General features: G+C 37.0%; 1 protein-coding gene across 1 annotated transcript; it reads left to right on the top strand.

Moving 5' to 3' along the window:
* Nucleotides 1–789: 789 nt before the first annotated feature.
* On the top strand, nt 790–21,331 carry LOC116471211 (putative zinc finger protein 56). Its single transcript, XM_032157257.2, has 3 exons — nt 790–910; nt 1,708–1,786; nt 21,256–21,331. The coding sequence occupies exons 1-2, from the start codon at nt 799–801 to the stop codon at nt 1,764–1,766; spliced, it is 171 nt and encodes a 56-aa protein (XP_032013148.1). The 5' UTR covers nt 790–798; the 3' UTR covers nt 1,767–1,786; nt 21,256–21,331.
* The last annotated feature ends 1,551 nt before the right edge of the window (nt 21,332–22,882 follow it).

The raw sequence follows: 22,882 nt of genomic DNA, 5'->3' as shown, positions 1-22,882 counted from the left end.
AGTACCATCAGCATTAACAGTGGACTTGTTTAAAATACACATTTATGGACCGTTTGCAAACCTTCGGAATCACATTACCTAGAGTGGGGCCAAAATTTTCAAGAGATTTATAAGGTCATTCAAACATGCAAGGTAATTCTTAGCTAAGTGGTTGTCAGCCTAGGCTTCTAATTAGGATTACATGGCCAATTTGCAGAAATCTCTTTACTTGTGTTTATGGGCCAGAAAACCTGGGAAAAACACAGGTTTTTTCATTTACTGGATGTTTGACAAAATATTCTTATTAGGCCAAAAACAGTTACATTACTGGTGAACTTCTTAGAAATTCAGAAACTCAGACTTTAATCCAAGTCTTCTGAAAAAAATAATCTGCAAGACAAGATCTCCAGTTCATTATATACATTGAAATTTGAGAGGTGCCTTCTAACTCAGCATGTCATTTCCATCTGGAAAATATACACAGCTCATTTTGTGTCATGTAAATACAGCACTCAAAAATGTATGTTTGTGTTTATGCCCTGAATTTTATATGTTATAATCCAGAAAACTATTATATATACACTGATGTTGTGGATTATGCCACTCTCTTTACACAGAGTTAGAGAATATATTAGAAAATATATCTGTTGAGAATTATTTTATGAATTTCATTCACTCTTGTAAGTTAGAAGCACTTCTCTTTACTCTGTCATTTCGTCTTGAGTCAAATTAAAAATTCTGCCCATGGCACTTGGTAAGTGTGTGTGTGTGTGTGTGTGTGTGTGTGTGTGTGTGTGTTTTCAGGGACCATTGACATTTATGGATGTGGCCATAGAATTTTCTCTGAAAGAGTGGCAATGCCTGGACACTGCACAACAGAATTTATATAGAGATGTGATGTTAGAGAACTACAGAAACCTGGTCTTTCTCGGTGAGAATAACTTCAATACACATTTTGTAATATATTCTAAAGGTTTTATTTTATTTATTTATTTTTTGTAGAGTTTTTTTGGTAGTTTTTGCTTTGTATAAATGAGTTTCATATTCCTGTTTTGAAATAAATTTTGGGGATTTGGGGGATTTGTCTGTGTAGAGAGGAATAGCTTCAAGACGTTTCATCTTGATCTGAATTTTCCACATTCCTGAGCTGATCTGTGTCTTTCACTCTATATTATTGGTAATGCCAGAAGTTTTTTTTTTTTTTTTTTTGAGACAAAATCTTGTGCTGTCCCCATGCTGGAGTGCAGTGGTGCAAGCTTGGCTCACTCCAGCCTCCACCTCTTGGGTTCAAGCAATTCTCCTGCTTTAGCCTCCCAAGTAGCTGGGATTACAGGTACACACCACAACACCCAGCTATTTTGTTTTGTATTTTTAGTAGACTTGGGATTTCACCATTTTGCCCAGGCTGGTCTCTAACTCCTGACCTCAGGTGATCTGCCTGCCTCGGCCTCCCATAGTGCTGGGATTACAGGTGTGAGCCACTGTGCCTGGCCTTCCACCACCAGTTTTTGATTCAGTAGTACTGGATAGTGAAGTTAAGAACATACAAATTTAAAATATTTTCTAAAGATTTAGAGATTTCTGTTATAAATTACTATTTTGGGATTAATTTACTAGAATATTCTATTACATCATCTTTACTGAGCAAATTACTTGCTTGAGAATTGAAGAATATGAGCAATATTCATGTTATTTATTTTTAATAAAACAGGTATTGCTTTTTCTAAGCCAGACCTGATCACCTATCTGGAGCAAGGAAAGGAGCCTTGGAATATGAAGAGACATGAGACTGTAGCCAAACCCCTAGGTATGTGAGAATGAATGCAACAGAACGGAGGTCCAAAAGTCAAAGAGAAAGTCAGTCCTTAAAATGTGATTTGGGAAGCTGTGTTCCAAAGGAAAGAATTTCTGGGATGCCTGAGGATTTTTTTATTTTACTGTCACATAGGGACACCTTCTGTCTTATGTTTTTAAATTTTCTAAAGATTCGACTTTCTCTGTGGTGATCTTTCTTCAAGTTTACAATGAGAGCCAGAGTCCTCTTCATGAAGTATAAGAGACTGCAAAATGTGACTGCTTTTCCATTGTTTTGGGGGACACACAAATATCTGCATAATTTTGAGAAACCTCTCTGTTAAAATATTTTTTTGTATTCTCTTTTAGCATCATATCTAAAACAGCTGAGTAGTGGTTTATGTTCCATTTTTTTGTTCATTTTTCTACACAGTCCATCCAGTTTTTATTACTATACTCTTGAAATACAGTTTGAAATTATTAAGTATGGTGTCCTTCTGCTCTGTTCTTTTTCCTTAAGATTGCTTTGGTTATTCAAAGTTTATTGTAGTTTCATGTGAATTTTAGAATTGTATTTTTCATTACTGTGAGAAAAATACCAATGAAATTTTAATAGGTTTATTGAATTTATAGATTACTTTGGATAATATGACACTTTACAAATATTTATCCCTGGCTGGGCACAGTGGCTCACGCCTGTAATCCCAGTACTTTGGGAGGCTGAGGCGGGTGGATCACGAGGTCAGGAGATTGAGACCATTCTGGCTAACATGGTGAAACCCTGTCTCTACTAAAAATACAAAAAGGGAGCTTGCAGTGAGTGGAGATCGTGCCACTGCACTCCAGCCTGGGCGACAGAGCGAGACTCTGTCTCAAAAAAAAAAAAAAAAATTATTGTTTGAATCCATAGAAATAAAAAATTTCAAATTTATTTGTGGCTTTAATTTCTTTCATTGATATCTTATATCTTTCATTGTGAAGATTTTTTACATCTGGTTGAATTTGTTATCAGAAATTTATTATTTTAATGCTCTTCCAAATAGATTGCTTTTCTATTATCTCAAAGAGTTTGTTTTAAGTGTATGGAACCATAACTTGTAAGTTAATTTAATTTTTCTAATCTACTGAGTATATTTATTAGTTTAGACAGGTTTTAATGTACTGTTTATAGTTTTTTATATATAAGATCATATCTAGAAACAGCAACTTTTTACTTATTTGTTTTCAATCTCAATAGCTTTTGAAAACTTTTTGTCTACTTATTCTGCCACATACTTTCAGTGCTATGTTAAAATAGAAGCATTGACAATGGGCACAATATAGTTTTGCATTGGTGTCTGTGAATTTGAAGGAGCAAACACCCCTCCTAGTTTTTATAAACTGGTTTCAGAAGGTAAAGATCGTTTTTTTTTGTTGAGTCCCCAGGGTGATGGGATTCTCTCCGGGTTTGTAGTGGAGAAGGATTCTAGTTTGGTTTGTCACAAGACTTATGAGTCTACATTAGGGTCCACCTTTAGTTGGCTTGTTACAAGGAGCTTGGGTAGTTATAATTTCCATTTTACATTTAGACAGACTGAATATCCTTCATGACTTTGATCTTTAGAACAGACACTAAGTGGGGTTTCTGAAGTTGGGTCTGCATATGGTGGGCCTTATATCAGGATGTGAATGAGTATGGCTTTCACAGAATACCAAAAAGGATTTTCCTAGGTCACTGTGTGGGATTCTATGTAGGCTTAACTGGCCATGAACTGTGGTCCAGGAAGCTGAAAGTGAGTCATTGAGCTGCTTCAGTGATCATAGTAAAGGCCAAGGTCTGCAGGCCTGCCTGCGTGGCTATTAATTTGTATCTTCCTCCAGGCCTCTCTAAGGGCAGTACCTCTCCCAGACTGTGGCTGGGAGGAGTTTGGGATGGTTACAGAGTAAGTTCACAATTCTCAGTGAGACCAAGTTGGGTGGTCATTAGCCAGGAACAGAGGTCATGTAGTTTGCCACCTTAATGAGGGCCTGCCTTCTGAAAAGAACACTCCTCAATCTTAGGCTTTAGCAGAGTTTCACACCTTCCTTCCTGGATCTCAAAGCTCTATTAAAGGCACTTATTTTTGAGATGGGGTCTTGCCACATAACCCAGCCTGGTCTTCAAATCCTTTCCTGCAACAATTCTCCAACCTCAGTGTACCATATAGCTGTCATTACAGGTGTGAGCCATGATGTCTGGCTCTTTTATATAGACATTTTTGTCAAGGATAGCTGACAAATTTTCTTGCTGTGGGGGAATAATAAAATAGAGCACCTTTTATTTTTCCATCTTACTGATGTCACTATCTCTATACATTTCTACTTTCTATTTCCTATTTCAAATGTGTCTGCAACATTAGATTTAGACATTTAGGACAATATGTTAGAATTTACATGTTATGCCTGAAGTAAATGAAATAATTAGTGTTATGGAATCTTTGAGGTGTCAATTTTCTTCCTGGAAACCTCTGTAGCCAGTGGCACCTTTGCCCAAGTTCTTGTCCTGCATCCAGGAAGAATAAGGTATGCAGACAAGTCAAGGGGGAAGAAAACAAAGAGGATCTTTATTTAGTGTTAGAACAGCTCAGAGGCAACCCACAGTGGGTAGCCCCTTTCTGTAGGCAGGTCATCCCATCGAGTGTTCAGCTCTCAGCAGAGGGGAGGCCCTGGACAGGGTGGCTTCTCTGTGCCGGCAGGTCATTTTGAGGTCTCTGCAGGTCTCTGAAGCTGCCAGCAGAGAAGGTAGCTCCTCTCTGTGACTGGTCATCTCATTGTTTCTGTGTCCTCTGCCTTCTCTGGCTGAGCCTGGGGCTTTTCTGGACCTCAGAGAGGAGAAAGTACATTCCAGTTTGTCCATTGGGTGGCCCTGGTCAGGCCTGGAGGAGGCACCAGAAGTCCCCACTCTGGTCTGCGGCCACTGAAGGTTGGGCCCTACAAGGGACTTGCTCTCTTCTGCCAAGGAATCTGTCTTCCTCCCGCCACCATTTATATGGCCCCAGGGTTTGGCTCCAACCCTTCTCTGAGCTCCAAGTGCATGGGTGCTGGGAGAGAAGAGAGGCCATGCAGCAGAAGCAGACACCTCCAAGCCAGCAGAAATGGGGGAGGGACTTCCCAGGACCCCAAGGATGTAGGCAGCAGAGATGTCCTGTCTTCTGCCTGGGAGGGCAGCTGCAGCTGCACCCAGGGAGCTCCGACCCCACCAACTTGAAAAGGGCAGAGCTCTTGCTTGTCCTTTTGGAGCAGGAGGCCCAGGTCTGCAGCCATGGGTCAGGTGGCTGCAGCTGCACCTAGGAGGGCAGATCTTGCCTTTTCCTGCCTGACCCTCTTCCCCCCACCACCACCACCATGAGCACAAGGAGGATCAGATCCACAGCCATAGTTTGGGTGGCTGCAGCCCCACCCAGGAGGGCAGGACTCCTGTTTGCTTTGTAGAGCAGAAAGCCTGAGTCTTCAGCAGCACCCAGGGAGTTCCTGCCCTAACTCAGAAGGGGTGGCATCTCACCAGCTCCATGAAGTGTGCAACCCCAGCTGTGCCTCTCTGCTGCAGCCAGCATAATGGCAGTAGCTACTTCCATCAATCCCCCCAGGTACATCTAACTGCCATTAGAATAGGGGCGTTAGGGACAATGGCTATTCTTAACTGCTTCATGCTGACATGTGGTGTTGTTTTGGGAAAACAGTGGTTCTCTCAGAGGCCTATCCAAGGGTTTCCAGTAAAAGAGATCTATCTACTGAGGCTATCTTTGTATACCATTTGAAGTTTAACAGCCCATCCCTTATTTTTTCTGAGCTATAGTCAGAGATCATTGGTTGGTTCACTTCCACAATTGTCAAAAGGTATAAATAACTCAAAAGCTTCCTTGATTTTGAAAAACAAAACATAAGGATCAGCAATGTTCCAAGCAAAAAATCAAAAAGGATCAGTCTTCTATCCAATTCACCCAGTCAACTCTGGTTCGCAATCTCCAAAGTTAGCAGAAACCTGCACTCGAGGGTTATAATCCATTCTTTGAGGAGGATCAAAATAACAATTATCTATGAATGTTAGAATGTCCTAGGATAGTCACAGTGAAAAACATCATTGACAAAAGAAATTTAGTCACCTTTGTGATTTATAATAACCTAACACATAACTTTAATTATGATTGATAACACAAACTCAGACATCAGAACTCTAGGAATCCCATACAACTTTTGGAACACACATTAACATTTTTCACTAAAATATAACCTGAAAATCAAACACCACCTGATTAATCCTATGTAAGTAAACATGTCAAATAATCCTGTTTACCTCTCCCCTGGATGTCCCAGGGGCCCTCTGTAGCATCAAAAAGCTAGGGATTAGAAAAGACAATTTTGAAGCCATGAGGGCTCAAAACACTTCAGGTTACCATAAGTCATCTGTTTAAATGACTCAAAGTGTTGTGTTTTATTTGTTTGTTTGTTTTTTGTAAAGCAAAAACCTTCACTCGTCAAGAGGCAAGATCTAGTTTTTTAAACAGTCTGTTTCTTGTCCTTCCCTTCTTTTTTAGAGAGTTTCTTCAAAAGTCAAAGAAAAATCTTTTTCAAGAGAGAGAAAGCCAGATTTCATGCTTGCATTAGGCTATTATTGTCAACCTCAACTTTTAAAATTAAACCTTATAGATAATTTTATCCAATCTTAACCAGTTTGACCATGAGGTGCGATTCTTAAAAACCTTTTATAACCCTTTACAAACTTATGTTAAAGGGTAGGTCAGTGCCTCGAGACAAAAGTGGATGCAGGACAGTGGGTGCAGTGCACCAAGCATCAGCCAAAGCAGGGCAAGGCATCGCCTCACCTGGGAAGTGCAAGGGGTCAGGGAATTCCCTTTCCTAGTCAAAGAGGTGACAGATGGCACCTGGAAAATTGGGTCACTCCCACCATGATACTGTGCTTTTCCAATGGTCTTAGCAAATGGCACTCCAGGAGATTATATCCCACACCTGGCTTGGAGGGTCCTACGCCCATGGAGCCTCGCTCATTGCTAGCACAGCAGTCTGAGATCAAACTGCAAGGTGACAGCAAGGCTGGGAGAGGGGCACCCACCATTGCCGAGGCTTGAGTAGGTAAACAAAGCGGCCAGGAAACTCAAACTGGGTGGAGCCCACCGCAGCTCAAGGAGGCCTGCCTGTCTCTGTAGATGCCACCTCTGGGGGCAGGGCATAGCCAAACAAAAGGCAGCAGAATACTCTGCAGACTTAAATGACCCTGTCTGACAGCTTTGAAGAGAGTAGTGGTTCTCCCAGCACACAGCTGGAGATCTGAGAACGGACAGACTGCCTCCTTACGTGGGTCCCTGACCCCCGAGTAGCCTAACTGGGAGGCACCCCCTAGTAGGGGCAGACTGACACCTCACACAGCCGGGTACTCCTCTGAGACAAAATTTCCAGAGGAACAATCAGGCAGCAACATTTGCTGCTCACCAATATCCGCTGTTCTGCAGCCTCCACTGCTAATACCCAGGCAAACAGGGTGTGGGGTGGACCTCCAGCAAACTCCAATAGACCTGCAGCTGAGGGTCTTGACTGTTAGAAGGAAAACTAACAAACAGAAAGGACATCCACCTTTACGTCACCCCATCATCAAAGAGCAAAGGTAGATAAAACCACAAAGATGGGGAAAAAACAGAGCAGAAAAACTGAAATCTCTAAAAATCAGAGTGCCTCTCCTCCTCCAAAGGAACGCAGCTCCCCACCAGCAATGGAACAAAGCTGGACGGAGAATGACTTTGACGAGTTGAGAGAAGAAGGCTTCAGACAATCAAACTACTCTGAGCTAAAAGAGGAAGTTCAAACTCATGGCAAAGAAGTTAAAAACCTTGAGAAAAAATTAGACGAATGGCTAAAACTAGAATAACCAATACAGAGAAGTCCTTAAAGGACCTGATGGAGCTGAAAACCAAGGCACAAAACTACGTGATGAAGGCACAAACCTCAGTAGCCGATTCGATCAACTGGAAGAAAGGGTATCAGTGATGGAAGATCAAATGAATGAAATGAAGCGAGAAGAGAAGTTTAGAGAAAAAAGAATAAAAAGAAATGAACAAAGCCTCCAACAAATATGGGACTATGTGAAAAGACCAAATCTACATCTGATTGGTGTACCTGAAAGTGATGGGGAGAATGGAACCAAGTTGGAAAACACTCTGCAGGATATTATCCAGGAGAACTTCCCCAATCTAGCAAGGCAGGCCAACATTCAAATTCAGAAAATACAGAGAATGCCACAAAGATACTTCTCAAGAAGAGCAACTCCAAGACACATAATTGTCAGATTCACCAAAGTTGAAATGAAGGAAAAATGTTAAGGGCAGCCAGAGAGAAAGGTTGGGTTACCCACAAAGGGAAGCCCATCAGACTAACAGCTGATCTCTCGGCAGAAACTCTAAAAGCAAGAAGAGCGTGGGGGCCAATATTCAACATTCTTAAAGAAAAGAATTTTCAACCCAGAATTTCATATCCAGCCAAACTAAGCTTCATAAGTGAAGGAGAAATAAAATCCTTTACAGACAAGCAAATGCTGAGAGATTTTGTCGCCACCAGGCCTACCCTGAAAGAGTTCCTGAAGGAAGCACTAAACATGGAAAGGAACAACCGGTACTAGCCACAGCAAAAACATGCCAAATTGTAAAGACCACCAAGGCTAGGAAGAAACTGCATCAACTAATGAGCAAAATAACCAGCTAACATCATAATGACAGGATCAAATTCTCCTTAATATTAACCTTAAATGTAAATGGGCTAAATGAGCCAATTAAAAGACACAGACTGACAAATTGGGTAAGGAGTCAAGACCCATCAGTGTGCTGTATTCAGGAAACCATCTCACATGCAGAGACACACATAGGCTCAAAATAAAGGGATGGAGGAAGATCTACCAAGCAAATGGAAAACAAAAAAGGCAGGGGTTGCAATCCTAGTCTTTAATAAAACAGACTTTAAACCAACAAAGATCAAAAGAGACAAAGAAGGCCATTACATAATGGTAAAGGGATCAATTCAACAAGAAGAGCCAACTATCCTAAATATATATGCACCCAATACAGGAGCTACTGGATTCATAAAGCAAGTGCTTAGAGACCTAGAAAGAGACTTACACTCCCACACAATAATAATGGGAGACTTTAACACCACACTGTCAACATTAGACAGAAACAACAAGACAGAAAGTTAACAAGGATATCCAGGAATTGAACTCAGCTCTGCACCAAGTGGACCTAATAGACATCTACAGAACTATCCACCCCAAATCAACAGAATATACATTCTTCTCAGCACCACACTGCACTTATTCCAAAATTGACCACATAGTTGGAAGTAAAGCACTCGTCAGCAAATGTAAAGGAACAGAAATTATAACAAACTGTCTCTCAGACCACAGTGCAATCAAACTAGAACTCAGGATTAAGAAACTCACTCAAAACTGCTCAACTACATGGAAACTGAATAACTTGCTCCTGAATGACTACTGGGTACATAATGAAATGAAGGCAGAAATAAAGATGTTCTTTGAAACCAACGAGAACAAAGACACAACATACCAGAATCTCTGGGACACATTCAAAGCAGTGTGTAGTGGGAAATTTGTAGCACTAAATGCCCCCAAGAGAAAGCAGGAAAGATCTAAAATTCACACCCTAACATCACAATTAAAAGAACTAGAGAAGCAAGAGAAAACACATTCAAAAGATAGTAGAAGACAAGAAATAACAAAGATCAGAGCAGAACTGAAGGAAATAGAGACACAAAAAACTCTTCAAGAAAATCAATGAATCCAGGAGCTGGTTGTTTGAAAAGATCAACAAAATTGATAGACTGCTAGCAAGACTAATAAGAAAAGAGAGAAGAATCAAATAGATGCAATAAAAAATGATAAAGGAGATATCACCACCAATCCCACAAAAATGCAAACTACCATCAGAGAATACTATAAACAGCTCCACACGAATACACTAGAAAATCTAGAAGAAATGGATAAATTCCTCAACACATACACCCTCCCAAGACTAAACCAGGAAGAAGTTGAATCTCTGAATAGAACAATAACAGGCTCTTAAATTGAGGCAATAATTAGTAGCTTACCAACCAAAAAAAGTCCAGGACCAGATGGATTTACAGCCGAATTCTACCAGAGGTAGGAGGAGCTGGTACCATTCCTTCTGAAACTATTCCAATCAATAGAAAAAGAGGGAATTCTTTCCAATTCGTTTTATGAGGCCAGCATCATCCTGATATGAAAGCCTGGCAGAGACACAACAAAAAAAGAGAATTTTAGACCAATATCCTTGATGAACATCAATGCAAAAATCCTCAATAAAATACTGGTAAACCGAATCCAGCAGCACATCAAAAAGCTTATCCACCATGATCAAGTGGGCTTTATCCCTGGGATGCAAGGCTGGTTCAACATATGAAAATCAATAAATGTAATCCAGCATATAAACAGAACCAACGACAAAAACCATATGATTATCTCAATAGATGCAAAAAGGCTTTTGACAAAATTCAACAACGCTTCTTGCTAAAAACTCTCAATAAATTAGATATTGATGGGATGTATCTCGAAATAATAAGAGCTATCTATGACAAAACCACAGCCAGTATCATACTGAATGGGCAAAAACTGGAAGCATTCCCTCTGAAAACTGGCACGAGACAGGGATGCCCTCTCTCACCACTCATATTCAATACAGTGTTGGAAGTTCTGGCCAGGGCAATCAGGCAGGAGAAGGAAATAAATGGTATTCAATTCAGGAACGAGGAAGTCAAATTGTCCTTGTTTGCATATGACGTGATTGTATATCAAGAAAACCCCACCGTCTCAGCCCAAAATCTCCTTAAGCTGATAGGCAACTTCAGCAAAGTCTCAGGATAGAAAATCAATGTGGAAAAATCACAAGCATTCTTATACACCAAGAACAGACAAACAGAGAGCAAAATCATGAGTGAACTCCCATTCACAATTGATTCAAAGAGAATAAAATACCTAGGAGTCGAACTTACAAAGGATGTGAAGGACCTCTTCAAGGAGAGCTACAAACCACTGCTCAATGAAATAAAAGAGGATACAAACAAATGGAAAAACATTCCATGATCATGGGTAGGAAGAATCAATATCTTGAAAATGGTCATACTACCCAAGGTAATTTATAGGTTGAATGCCATCCCCAGCAAGCTACCAATGACTTTCTTTACAGAATTGGAAAAAACTACTTTAAAGTTCATATGGAACCAAAAAACAGCCTGCATTGCCAAGTCAATCCTAAGCCAAAAGAACAAAGCTGGGGGCATCACGCTACCTGACTTCAAACTATACTACAAGGCTAAGTAACCAAAACAGCATGGTACTGGTACCAAAACAGAGATATAGACTAATGGAACAGAACAGAGCCCTCAGAAATAATGCCACATATCTACAACCATCTGATCTTTGACAAACCTGACAAAAACAAGAAATGGGGAAATGATTCCCTATTTAATAAATAGTGCTGGGAAAACTGGCTAGCCATATGTAGAAAGCTGAAACTGGATCCCTTCCTTACACCTTATACAAAAATTAATTCAAGATGGATTAAAGACTTACATGTTAGACCTAAAACCATAAAAACCCTGGAAGAAAACCTAGGCAATACCATTCAGGACATAGGCATTGGCAAGGACTTCGTGTCTAAAACACCAAAAGCAATGGTAACAAAAGCCAAAATTGACAAATGGGATCTAATTAAACTAAAGAGCTTCTGCACTGCAAAAGAAACCACCATCAGAGTGAACAGGCAACCTACAGAATGGGAGAAAATTTTTGCAATCTACTCATCTGACAAAGGGCTAATATCCAGAATCTACAAAGAACTTAAACAAATTTACAAGAGAAAAAACAACGCCATCAACAAGTGGGCAAAGGATATGAACAGACACTTCTCAGAAGAAGACATTTATGCAGCCAAAAGACACATGAAAAAATGCTCGTCATCACTGGCCATCAGAGAAATGCAAATCAAAACCACAATGAGATACCATCTCACACCAGTTAGAATGGCGATCCTTAAAAAGTCAGGAAACAACGGGTGCTGGAGAGGATGTGGAGAAACAGGAAGACTTTTACACTGTTGGTGGGACTGTAAACTAGTTCAACCATTGTGGAAGTCAGTGTGGTGATTCCTCAGGGATCTAGCACTAGAAATACCATTTGACCCAGCCATCCCATTAATAGGTATATACTCAAAGGATTATAAATCATGCTGCTATAAAGACACATGCACATGTATGTTTATTGTGGCAGTATTCACAATAGCAAAGACGGAACCAACCCAAATGTGCAACAATGATAGACTGGATTAAGAAAATGTGGCACATATACACCATGGAATACTATGCATAAAAAAGGATGAATTCATGTCCTTTGTAGGGACATAGATGAAGCTGGAAACCATCATTCTAAGCAAACTATTGCAAGGAGAAAAAACCAAACACTGCATGTTCTCACTCATAGATGGGAATTGAACAATGAGAACACGTGGACACAGGAAGGGGAACATCACACACCGGGGCCTGTTGTGGTGTGGGGGGAGAAGGGAGGGATAGCATTAGGAGATGTACCTAATGTTAAATGACGAGTTAATGGTTGCAGCACACCAACATGGCACATGTATACATATATAACTAACCTGCACATTGTGCACATGTACCCTAATATTTAAAGTATAATAAAAAAATAAAAAATATAAAAATAAACATAGATGGTCAAATATATATTTTCCAGGTTCTGAGTTGCCTAATTTGGATATAGATTCATAATTGACATTGCTGTATTTAATGATAACTTCCATATTTAATTATTTGAGAAACATAACATTTTACAATGATGGCTGTATTTTTGTTTTCCACCAGCAATCAACATGGGTTTCATTTACATTGCACCATCAATGGATTTGCTTCTTTTAAAAGATTTGTAATGGCCATTCTAATTGGTGTGAGGTGATTTTGGTTTTCATTATAATTTTTATGCATTTCTCTACAAATTAGTAATTTTGTATGTGCTTTCAAATGCTTCTTTCTAAAGTTTAATTCAGTTATGTGTCCATTTCTAAATCTAATTATTCAACTCTATTTTTAAATGTTGAGTTATTTATATAGTCTCAATATTATTTCCTATCACATGTGATTTGTTAATATTTTCACTCATTTCGTAAAAGGCATTGTCACTCTATTGAGTGTTTTCTTTGATGTACAGAAATATTGAAGTGTAGTGTAGTTAAATGTTTCTGTTCTTTTCTTTGTTGCTCAAGCATTTAGTGTCATATCTAAGAAAATGGTGCCAAGAGCAATGTCATGTCTTTCCGTTATTTTGTTTCTAAGAGATTTGTTTTTATGTCTAAGTATTTTATTTAAACTATTGGTTATATATGGCTAAAGAAAATGATCCAACTTTATCAGTGTAGATTTCTAGTTTTCAACATTATATTTTGACTATAAAATCAAATTAATCAAATTTGATAAAATATTGTTTATCTTTATTGTGTGGTCATGGTAACATGGTGGAAGATTATTTGATCATGAATAGAAGGGTTTATTTCTGTGCTCTCTATTCTGTTCTTTCATCTGTTTATCTGTCTTTGTGTGAATACAACATTGTTTTTGTTATTGTAGCTTTTAATGTTTTGAAATCAGGAAGTATAATGTGTTTTTGTTCTTTTTCATGGGTGTTTGCCTGTAGTTCATAATCAAATTTTAAAATTTCAACCAATATTCTTGTAAAAAGCTGCTATTGGGATATTTATAGGGATGATGCTGAATTTGTTTATCACCGTAGGTTGCATTAACATCTTTAAAAAATTAAGTTTTTGACTCTTGAGCAAGAATATGTTGAAGAGTGTGTTTTAATTTCATGTTTTTTGATTTGTCAGTTTTACTTTTGCTATTAATTCCTAGCTTCATTCAGTTTTAGTCAGAAAACTTACGTGTATTATTTTCGTCTTTGATATGGTTTGGCTCTCTGTCCCCACTGAAATCTTATCTTGAATTATACTCCCATAATTTCCACATTGTGGGTAGTACCTGGTGGGAGATAATTTTAATCATGGGGGCAGTTTCCCTTGTACTTTTTTTGTGGTAGTGATTAAGTCTCACAACATCTGATGGTTTTATCAGGAGTTTCTGCTTTTGCATCTTCCTCATTTTCTCTTGCCGCCACCATGTAAGATGTACCTTTCATCTCCTGCCATGATTCTGAGGCCTTTCCAGCCATGTGGAACTGTAAGTCCAATTAAACCTTTTTCTCTTCCCTGTTCCTGGTAGGTCTTTATCAGCAGTGTGAAAACAGACTAATACAGCCTTCTTAAGTTTATTCATTGTTGTTGTTGTTGTTTTGAGACCATCTTACTCTGTTGCCCAGGTCAGAGTGCAGTGGCATGATTTTGGCTCACTGCAGCCTCAACCTCCTGGGCTCAAGTGATCCCACCTCAGTCTCCCAAGTAGCTGGGACTACAGACATGCACTACCATGCCTGGCTAATTTTTTGATTATGTGTAGTGACAGGGTCTCACTAGTTTACCCAGGCTGGTCTCAAACTTCTGGCCCCAAGTGATCTTTTCACATTGGTTTCCCAAACTGTTGGATTATAGGCATGAGCCACTGCACTTAACCAGTATTCTTAAATTTAATAAGACTCGTTATGTCTAAGACGTATGTTAACCAGTATGTCTTAAATTTAATAAGACTCTAACAATATACCAGGTGCAAATAAGAATATTGTGTATTCTCTTGCTTTTGATTGGAAAGTTTTGTACATGTCTGTTAAGCCTAGTTGGTCTATGATATGGTATGGATGTTCATGTTCTCCAGACTGTGCTGCATTATAATCCTCAATGTTGGATGTGGAACCTGGTGGGAGGTGTTTGGGTCATGGTCATAGGGGTAAATTCCTCATGAATGGCTTGACACCATCCTTTTGGTAATCAATAAGTTTACACTTCATTGATTCAAGTGAGAGTTGTTTCCCTAAAAGAACATGGCTTCTTCACTCACACTTGCTCTGTCTCTTATCATGTGATATGTCCAGTTATTCATGGCCTGCCAGCATGATTGTAAGCTTCCTGAGACCCTCACCAGAAGCCAATGCTGGCCACACTTCTTGTACAGTCTGCTTACTTGGCAGCCAAATGAACCTTTTTTCTTTATAAATGATCCACTTTCAGATATTCCTCTATATGCAAAGTGATTAATGCAGTCTATAATGTTGTCTAAGTTTTCTGTTTTCTTACTGAATTTTCATCTGAATATTCTATTTATTATTGAAAATGCAATTTTGATGTCTACAATTGTGTTCCTATGTAGTTGTTTCTTCACTTAACATTTGCTTAATATATTTTAAAGCCCTGATGTTATATATAGATAGAGAAATATAATAGTTATAGATTCCTAGTAACTTAACCCATTTTGCCATTATATGTCTTTGTCTCATGCTAGTACTTGACTTAAAGCATATAATGTCTAATATAATTATGACCAGCTAAACAAATTGTACTTACTATTAGCATGAAATATAAATTTTTTCCACTGTGACTTTCAGCCTGTTTGACTCAATGCTAAAATAAGTCTCTGGTAGGCACCGTATTGTATGCATTTTTTTAAACACTCAGGCATTTTATTCCTATTTCTTTTTATAATTTAATTAATTAATTTATTTTTTCACTTATTTTTGAGATAGAGTGTCACTCTGTCAACCAGGCTGGTTTGCAGTGGTGTGATCATGGCTCACTGCAGCCTCAATCTCTGAAAGTTTTATTCTCTCATTTCAGTCTCTCAGGCAGCTGGGTTACAAATACATGCCATCACATGCAACCAGTTTTTTTGTTTTGTTTTGTATTTTTTTGTAGAGACAGGGTTTTTTCTTGTTGCTCAGGCTAGTCTTAGACTCCTGGGATCAAATGTTCAGTCCATGTCATACTCCCAAAGTCCTGAGATTACATTTCTTTTTATTAAGGGGTTTAGTTAATTTATATTTTAAATAATTGCTTAAAAAATGGAGTCACTTTTACCAGTTTTATTATCACTGATTTATGTATTTTTTGTAGATATGTTTTCTCATTTCCTGTTTTGCTGCCTTAATTTTTATTTTAATTTTGCAGTGGTTTTGATTTTTTAATTTTGTTTTACATGTTTTTTATGAATATTTTGTAATCTTAAAATATGGAGATTACATAACACATCTTAAAGTTAAAATAATGTATTTTAATCTCATAACAACTTCAATTGAATACAAAAACTATACTTCTGTATTTTCCAGTGCATTATTGATATTAAAATTATTTTATATTGTGTACCTAGTAACAGATTTATATTTTGTTTATCATGTTCTGTACAACCTTAAGAGTTTTATGCACCACCATTATGATAGTAAAGAATTCTATATGTCTTTGTAATTAGTAGAGAGCTTTAAATTTGTAGGTGGTTTTATGAAACTGTTCGGTATCATTTTATTTTTTAGCAAATTGACTCATTTTAGCATTTCTTTTTTTATATGCAGTTTCATTGTGTTGCTAAGGCTGATCTTGAACTTCTGGTCTCAAGTGATCTCATTGCCATGGTCACCTAAAGCTGTAGGATTACAGGCATGAGTCACTGTGCCTGTCTACCATGTAGCATGTTTTGTAGGACTATAGCAGAAATGATGAACACTCTTACCTTTTATTTTGGAAAGTATTTACTTGTATCTTCTTTTTGAAGTAAAATAATTTAGAATCAAGAATTAGTGCTAAGAATTTTTTTTATTGCATCAAAATTTGGGAAGTTGTTTGACATTTTTATCTCCAAGTAACCTTTGTATTACTTTTTCCCTGTAGTCTTCTAAGATTCCTTTTGTTAATATATTGATCTACTTGATGGTGTTCAATCAGTTTTACATTCCATTTATAATTTTGTTTGACAGTTATATTTTTGTGTTATATATTTTAGGGTATGCCACCTCACACCAATTAATTGTGGTTTGATTAGTTTATAATTGTGTGTGACAATATTTAACTCTTTATAATTTAAGACACTATGGAGCAAAATCAAATATGTATCAGCCATATGTCTATTGCCAATACAATTATCTCTGTTTTTTTGCCTGGATAAATACTATCCTTCTATTTTTTTTATGACTAGTATATTCTTTGTGTGGGTTTATTGTGGATGACTATTTAACCCTAAGCGAGTAGTCATAAAACTTTTTTAATTTCAACACCTATCTGTGAATCTGTATTATTTTTGTGTGGGAGAAAATCTTTTTTTTTTTTTTTTTGAAAACGGACTCTTGCTCTGTCACCAGGCTGGCATACAGTGGTTCAATCCCAGCTTGCTGCAACCTCTGCCTCCTGGGTTCAAGTGTTTCCACTGCCTCAGCCTTCAGAGTAGCTGCAACTACAGGTGTGCACCACCATGCCCAGCTAATTCTTTATATTTTAGTAGAGATGGAGTTTCACCATGTTGGCCAGGATGGTCTCGATCTCCTGACTTCATGACCCACCAGCCTCAGCCTCCCAGTGTGCTGGGATTATCAGTGTGAGCCTCTGCTCCTGACCGGGAGAAAATCTTAGATTTGAAGATAGTTTTAAAACTATCACATATCTGAATCTGTTCTAGTTATTGTTCATTTTTACTTGTCAGAAACACATAACAAAATTTATAATACAATATTATTAAATATTCATTTTGGTCATGTTAATTACATTGACATCATTATGCTACATATTGCTAGAATGTTTTTATCTTGCAAAGCCAAATCTCAATACACGTTATGCAACATGAGTTTTTCTCATTTCTTGGCACTTTTCAAACCACTGTGTTTTCTGTTTCTGAGAGTATGGCTACTTTATGTATTTTATACAATCTCTGTCTTTTTGTGGCTGGCTCATTTCTTTTTGCATAATGTCATTAAAATTTATCTTTATACTTAGAATATTTTCTGGTGTTTGAAAACTGAATGATATTCCAGTATTTTCAAATTATACCTACTGAATGATTTTGGTGACAGAAATTTGCATTACTTCAGGAATCCCATGTGAAATTCCAAAAGCATTGCATTAAATTTGTTGATTACATTGAGCAGTATGGACATCTTCATATTAATTATTTCAGCCTTTCAACAACAGCATGTTAAAGAGTTTGTTGTTTAATTTCTATATATTTCTGAATTTTTCAGTGTTTTGTGGTTTTTATACTCTCATTCTATTTTGATGATAGTAATTTTTTAAAATTCAGTTTTAAAAATTTTGTTAAGACTTCTTTTTTGGCCTAAGAAGTGGTCTATCAAGGAGAATGTTGTATGAGGTACTGAGATGAGTGTATCCTGATGTTGTTGAGGAGTGTTCTCTATACCTCTGTTAGGAATAATTGTTTTATACTGCCTTCAAGTCCTCTCTTTCTTTACTAATACCCTGTCTTGTTTCATTTTTGTTATAGAATGTGGGGTATTGAAGTATCCTACTAATATATGCTCTGTGATTCTTTAGTTTTGCCAATATTTGCTTTATATACTTCGAACCATAATGTGAGATACACACACACACAAATGTACATAAAACTTTGTCAGAGGTTCTCAGTGACTGTATCTGTTATTACTTAATATCTTTCTTTATATCTTTGGAGTTTGGACTTCAAGTAAATTTTATAAACTATGATAGTTTTTGACTTAAGATATAGCTTGTATGTTATTTTGACCTGTTCTACATTTTGTTAATATTTGCATGGAACATCTACTTCTATTTTGCCGCTCTCAGGTTTTTTTTTTTCTTTTCTGCCATTAAATCTGAAATGACTTGTAGAAAGGCAAGTTGGGTCTTTGTTTTTTAAATATGTTGTATAAATCTCTTTATTGTAAGTATATCTCTTGATTGGAAAGTTATATATGTGTGTGTGTGTGTATATATATAATTAAATAGACTAATGCTATTTTATTAATTCTTTTATTTGATTCTTGTATCTTTGTTCCTCATTTCCTCTCTGGCCTTTCTTTGTGTCTTTTTAATTTCTGTATTAATATGCTTTTACTTTCTTATTTTCTTTTATGTATCTATACAGGTGTTTTCTTTGTGGTTCCTTGGGGATTACATAAAACCTCTAAGATACAACAATATACTTTAATCTTGTAAAAAAGTAACTTCAGTTGCAAACAAATATTCCTCCTCATTACATTTGCTCTCACTTGTTATTTATGTTGCTAATTATATCTCTTTATGTTGTACATTCATTAACAGATGTTTATAGAAATTTCTATGCTTTTATCTTTAAAATTTTAAACAATAATTTAAAATGTTTTTTGCACTTTTATGATAATGTTATGGAATTCTATTTTTGTGTATGGGCATATCTTTCCCAGAACGATATGTTTTCATATAATTAGGTGTTGTTTTCTTGCATAATGTTATTTTCAGTGAAAAGAACTCTTTTTGTCATCTTTGATATGTAGGGCACATGCAGTGCCAATACACTTTCTCAGAGTTTGGTTATTTTGGAAGATTTTTTCTTTTTATTTGGTAGAACAGTTTTGTTGTTGGTATTATTCTCACTTAACAGATTTTTTTTTCAGGACTTAGACTATAACACACAGTTCCCTTCTGACCTGCAAATTTTTTGTTGGCAAATTCACTGGTTATCTCATAAGACTGTGCTTGTAAATTACACATCATTTTTTTCTTGTAGCCCCCAAGATTTTCTTTTTGTCTGTGACTTTTGAAATTGTGTTCATATATATATTTGTTATAAATATCTTTATGCATATCCTAGTTTCTTTGTTGAGCTTCTGCATTTTTACATCATTTTTTTCTTCTAGGATTTTTTTTTTTTTTGATGGAATCTTGCTCTATCGTCCAGTCTGGAGTGCAGTGGCACGATCTCAGCTCACTGCAACCTCCGCTTCCTGGGTTCAAGCAATTCTCCTGTCTCAGCCTCCTGTGTAGCTGGGATTACAGGTGCACATCACCATGCCTAGCTACTTTTTGTGGTTTTAGTTGAGATGGGGTTTCACCATGTTGGTCAGGCTGGTCTCAAACTGCTGACCTCATGATCCACCTGCCTCAGCATTCCAGAGTACTGAGATTACAGGCATAAGCCACTGTGCCTGGCCTCTTCTAGGATTTTTAGTTATTATTTCTTTTTGTATTTTTTGCCTGTACAATTTTTTGATATTTTAATGTTTTTGTTATTCCATTTTTATAGTTGTCTGTTTTCCTGTTTCACTCACTATTATTCAATTTACTTAAAAAATTTTAAATTATGCATCTTTATTTTTTATGGTTGCTTTCTGAGCGTTTTATAATTTTTATATGGGGCTATGTTGCTGTAATATTTTGTATGCATTGTAATCTTTGATTGAGATTTGGACATTTTAAAAGAGCTATCTGTCACAGTCTTTATAATGTAGCTTATTTTCTGTCATAGCCCGAAACCAATTGTTTTAGCTAGAGATTCTGGGAATCTCTCAAACATGTTCTTAGAATGTATCTTGTCTGAAATTTTGTGTTCATTTTTTAGTTAAAGAAATTTATTAGCGTTTCTTCTTAATGACCAGTCATCATTTTCTACATGTGTTTTCTCTGTGGTACTGCAGTCTGTCTACTGCTGTAGCATTTCCTTTTGGTTTTAGTTGACTCAAACTGTCATTCTAAAGAACACCACTGTAGTTGTCTGTTCTCATTCTGCTAATAAAGACATACCAAAACTAGGTAATTTATAAAGAAAAAAGCTTCAGTGGACTCACTGTTCCACATAAGTGGGGAGGCCTCACAGTCATGGTAGAAAATAAAGGAAAATCAAAGTGACATCTTACATGGTGGCAGACAGAGAGAGGGCATGTGCAGAGGAACTCTCCTTTATAAAAACTGTCAGATTTTGTGAGACTTGTTAACTATCACAAGAATAGCATAGGAAATACCCGGCCCCATAATTCAGTTACCTCCCACCAGGTTTCTCCCACAACTCATGAGAATTATGGGAGCTGCAATTCAAAATGATGTATAAGTGGGGACACAGAACCAAACCATATCAGCCACCACCTCCTTTAGTAATTAATGTTATGGGAGACAGAAACCAGTGTGTGAAAAGCCACAAATAGAAAAAAAAAAACACAGGAGTTGACAGTTTACTTCTAAAGGCACTATATTATGTTTGGGGAGCAGGAAGAGCTTTGTTGGGTAAATGTTTCAGGCTTTTCCTCCTATGTGACTTTTTGCATTGTGCTCACCTGGGGTACTGCACACAAGTAACTCATTTATAAATCTTTCACAAATATATTTTGTTCAGTGTGTTTTTTTGAATTTATATGTCTATGAAGGAATTAGAGTCTGTGGTACTTTTCTATGCCATCTTGCTTATGTAGTTTGTATAATTTTATAGTTTAGATATGTAGAGTATACAAATCTTAGTGTAGCAAGTGGAGTAATTTGTTATTTTTATTTTTTTCAGTTACGTGTTCTTATTTTGCCCAAGACCTTTGGTCAGAGCAGAACATAAAAAATTCATTTCAAAAAGTGATACGGAGAAGATATAGAAAATGTGGAGATGAGAATTTACCACTAAGAAAAGACTGTAAAATTGTGGATGATTGTAAAATGCACAAAAGAGTTTATGAGAAACTTAACAAATGTTTCACAGCTACCCAGAGCAAAACATTTCTATGTTATAAATATGTAAAAGTCTTTTATAAATTTTCAAATTCAAATAGATATAAGATAAGACATACTAAAAAGAAACCTTTTAAATGTAACAAATGTGACAAATCATTTTGCATGTTTTTACATCTAATTCAACATAAAAGCATTCATACTAGACTGAATTCCTACAAATATGAAGAATGTGGCAAAGCCTTTAACTGGTCCTCATACCTTACTACACATAAGATAATTCATGCTGGAGAGAAACCATACAAATGTGAAGAATGTGGCAAAGCCTTTAACTGGTCCTGACACCTTACTACACATAAGAGCATTCATATTGGAGAGAAACCCTACAAATGTGAAGAATGTGACAAAGCTTTTAACCAGTCCTCACACCTTACTACCCATAAGAAAATTCATACTGGAGAGAAACACTTCAAATGTGAAGAATGCGGCAAAGGCTTTTGCAACTCCTCATCTTTTACTACACATAAGGGAATTCATAGTGGGGAAAAACCCTACAAATGTGAAGAATGTGGCAAAGCTTTTAACAACCTATCAACACTTACTAAACATAAGATAATTCATAGTGGGGAAAAACCCTGCAAATGTGAAGAATGTGGCAAAGCTTTTAACCACCCATCAACCCTTACTAAACATAAGATAATTCATAGTAGAGAGAAATCCTACAAATATGAGGAATGTGGCAAAGCTTTTAATCAGTCCTCAAACCTTAATAACCATAAGAGAATTCATACTGGAGAGAAACCCTTCAAATGTGAAGAATGTGGCAAAGCTTTTAACCAGCTATCAACCCTTACTAAACATAAGAGAATTCATACTGGAGAGAAACCCTACAAATGTGAAGAATGTGGGAAAGCTTTTAAGCAGTCATCAACCCTTATGAAACATAAGAGAATTCATAGTGCAGAGAAACCTTTCAAATGTGAAGAATGTGGCAAAGGCTTTTGTGACTCTTCATCCCTTACTACACACAAGAGGACTCATACTGGAGAGAAACCCTCCAAATGTGAAGAACGTGTCAAAGAATTTTGTGACTCCTCATCCCGTACTACACATAAGAGAATTCATAGTGCAGAAAAACCCTACAAATGTGAAGAATGTGGCAAAGATTTTTGCAACTCCTCATCCCTTACTACACATAAGAGAATTCATAGTGGGAAAAACCCTACAAATGTGAAGAATGTGGCAAAGCTTTCAACCACAAATCAACCCTTACTAAACATAAGATAATTCATAGTGGGGAAAAGCCTTACAAATGTGAAGAATGTGGCAAAGCTTTTAACCACCTATCAACACTTACTAAACATAAGATAATTCATAGTAGACAGAAACCCTACAAATGTGAGACTCCTCATCCCTTACTATACACAAGAGGACTCATACTGGAGAGAAGCCCTTCAAATGTGAAGAAT

This window comes from Hylobates moloch, unplaced genomic scaffold (assembly GCF_009828535.3).
Source record: "Hylobates moloch isolate HMO894 unplaced genomic scaffold, HMol_V3 SCAFFOLD_6, whole genome shotgun sequence".
NCBI lineage: Eukaryota > Metazoa > Chordata > Mammalia > Primates > Hylobatidae > Hylobates > Hylobates moloch.
Note: the sequence above shows the minus strand (reverse complement) of the source record. Positions and strands in the feature narration are given on the sequence as shown.